This window comes from Acanthamoeba castellanii (genome assembly GCF_000313135.1).
Source record: "Acanthamoeba castellanii str. Neff unplaced genomic scaffold scf7180000084616, whole genome shotgun sequence".
In the NCBI taxonomy this organism is placed as follows: domain Eukaryota; phylum Discosea; order Longamoebia; family Acanthamoebidae; genus Acanthamoeba; species Acanthamoeba castellanii.
In genome coordinates, this window is record NW_004457595.1 from 1336 (window position 1) to 3549 (window position 2214).

Below are 2214 nucleotides of genomic sequence, written 5' to 3' on the forward strand. Positions count from 1 at the left end.
AAATGGGCACCACTACCCATCATGCAGAGATGAAAAGACGATTTCTCCACATATGTACACCTTTATACAGTAAAATACAATTACACAATTATGTACATAATACTTGAGCATTGCTGCTATCCTCAACAGGTCAGTTGTGTGACTCAGTGGCAGATGTCTATACCACACCAATCACTCTGCACATGAGACACAATTGTTAGTCTAAATGGAATGATCATGTTAGTCTAAATGGAAGGGAGGAGCCATACTAAGGGTCTTGTAGTGGATGTGGACATTAATGTGTGCCTTAGCCATCCACACTTGCTTGCTCTTGAAGTCAAGAGCAATAGAAGGACCCTCCTGTCCATGGGGTCCCACTTGATGTTGCAGGCACCAGTTGCAGCTTTGATCACGTCCTGCAAGAACTGATTTGGAGGAGCAGCCCAGTCCAGCAGATTGCAGAGGCACTGCTTGAGCCTGTCTCTGTTGTGGTGGATCACTGCAGTGTAGCGCACCATGCCACTCCAAGGAAGCACAGCACCATTCATGGAGGCAAGCCATTCTTGTTTACCTATAGACTCATGCATGGTTAGTACAAAAATAAAGGGAAGAGTGAATGCAATTGTACCACTGGTTACACATGAGGCCATTTGCTTTGGGGCCTTGTGTGCACATTGCATTAGAACTCACTTTCAATCACTCTTCCAATTTTGTGTGGGTGCAATCTCACAGACCAAGTCAATATTGGCCTGGGTTGGCTCATCATCATCCACAACCACCAGCTGGGTTGACAAACACCCAGTCGACCTGGCCTTGCCCAGTTCAAGCAACATGTCATCTTCAAGCATCACTTCATGTGTGGGCAGCTGGCATTGCATAGTGGCATCACCAACACAACCAGAATTGGGCTGGCGCTCCTGAAGTGTCAACAAGGTACATGGCCACAGTCTTTTATCATCACATCCAGCAACGGCCAGAAGCTCACATTGTGTCCCCAGGGAATCACACTTGCACTTACACAGGAGCATTTCCTCCAAAGACGCCACCATCACCAGTTGGCTGCAGAGCGACAATTCAAGCTCTGGGTCCTCAGAGGCCTCCAAGTCCTCCTCAACAGAACAGCTCAGTGTCAACTTGGCCAGCTTGGCAACCACATCATATGAACCTGGGCCAGTGCACCACACTCCATTCAAGTTCTGCAATAGAGAATGCAGACTCAACTAAAAAGTTGTCCATCAGTGACTGCACAAGAAGAAGATGAACAAAAACAAAAGATGTACCAGAGAGCTTGTTTTGGGAGGCAGTTGTGGAGCCCACGCCTCAACATCCTTTGGGTGCAGGTCAGGTTGGCTCAAAGCTTCACCCTCATCACCAATCCCACTGACCTGCACAAAGGGGAAAAAAAGGTCTACAAAGATTCAAACAGGCTGTGGTGTCACAGGATTCTACCTGCTCCTCTTCCTGCCTGTCTTTGTCTTCATCTACCCACTTGTCTTTGTCTTTGTCTACCCACTTGTCTTCCTCCTTGTCTACCTGCTTGTCTTCCTTTTCATCTATCTCTTCGCCTATCTGCAATCCTTCCCTTTTTGGAGCCTGGAAAAAGAGAAGATGAGAATTGTCTAAAAAGATATCACTAAGCTCATGTACCAGACTGGGGAAGTCAACATACTTGAAGAGACTTGAGCCTTTGGTTCCAGGCTTGGCAATGCAAGCTCCCTTCAAGTTGACATCTCACCACCACTTCACAGATCTCTGTGAATGGCCTGGCTCCATGTTCAGATGGTCCAGGTCTGTGATGGTGTACTTGTTTGCAGCTCTGAAGCCCATGTGCATGAGCCAATCCCTGAAGATACCATTGCCTGCACAGGAGAGAGGATTAGGACCAGTTGACCACAACACAATGTGCAAGGTGGTGTACTGGCTATTTTCTCCTTGGGTTGAGATTCTCAAATGCACATGCAAGCAAAAGCTGCAGCAACTCAGTCACATGCTTCCATCACTGGCACACCTAAACAGAAACTGTTGTGAGTGCAACAATTCACTAATAAAGCTAAAATAGGAATACCATACCACTGGAATGAATTTCTTCCAAATGTAATCAAGAGCCTTGGCCAACAACTTGACCTTGTCCTTCTCCTCAATGCTCTTGATGAGCGCCAGCCAAAGCTTGTTCCCATCACCTTGGTCCCCCTTTGCAATGTCAAAGTAGATGTGGGCCACCTCCTCATGGACTTG

At 47.1% G+C, this 2214-nt stretch overlaps 2 protein-coding genes across 2 annotated transcripts; both read right to left on the reverse strand.

Annotated features, from left to right (window-relative positions):
- Window positions 1–219: 219 nt before the first annotated feature.
- On the reverse strand, window positions 220–497 carry ACA1_079570 (uncharacterized protein; the record flags this gene model as incomplete). Its single annotated transcript, XM_004346008.1, has 2 exons — window positions 220–309; window positions 336–497. 2 exons carry the CDS (start codon window positions 495–497, stop codon window positions 220–222), a joined length of 252 nt encoding a protein of 83 aa, XP_004346058.1.
- Window positions 498–1347: 850 nt separating this feature from the next.
- ACA1_079580 (uncharacterized protein) lies at window positions 1348–2169 on the reverse strand (the record flags this gene model as incomplete). The annotated part of the gene is made up of 5 exons (XM_004346009.1): window positions 1348–1572; window positions 1627–1695; window positions 1726–1838; window positions 1988–1998; window positions 2045–2169. Coding segments are annotated over 5 exons (543 nt in total), but the record flags the coding sequence as incomplete, so codon positions are not given.
- Between the last annotated feature and the right edge of the window lie 45 nt (window positions 2170–2214).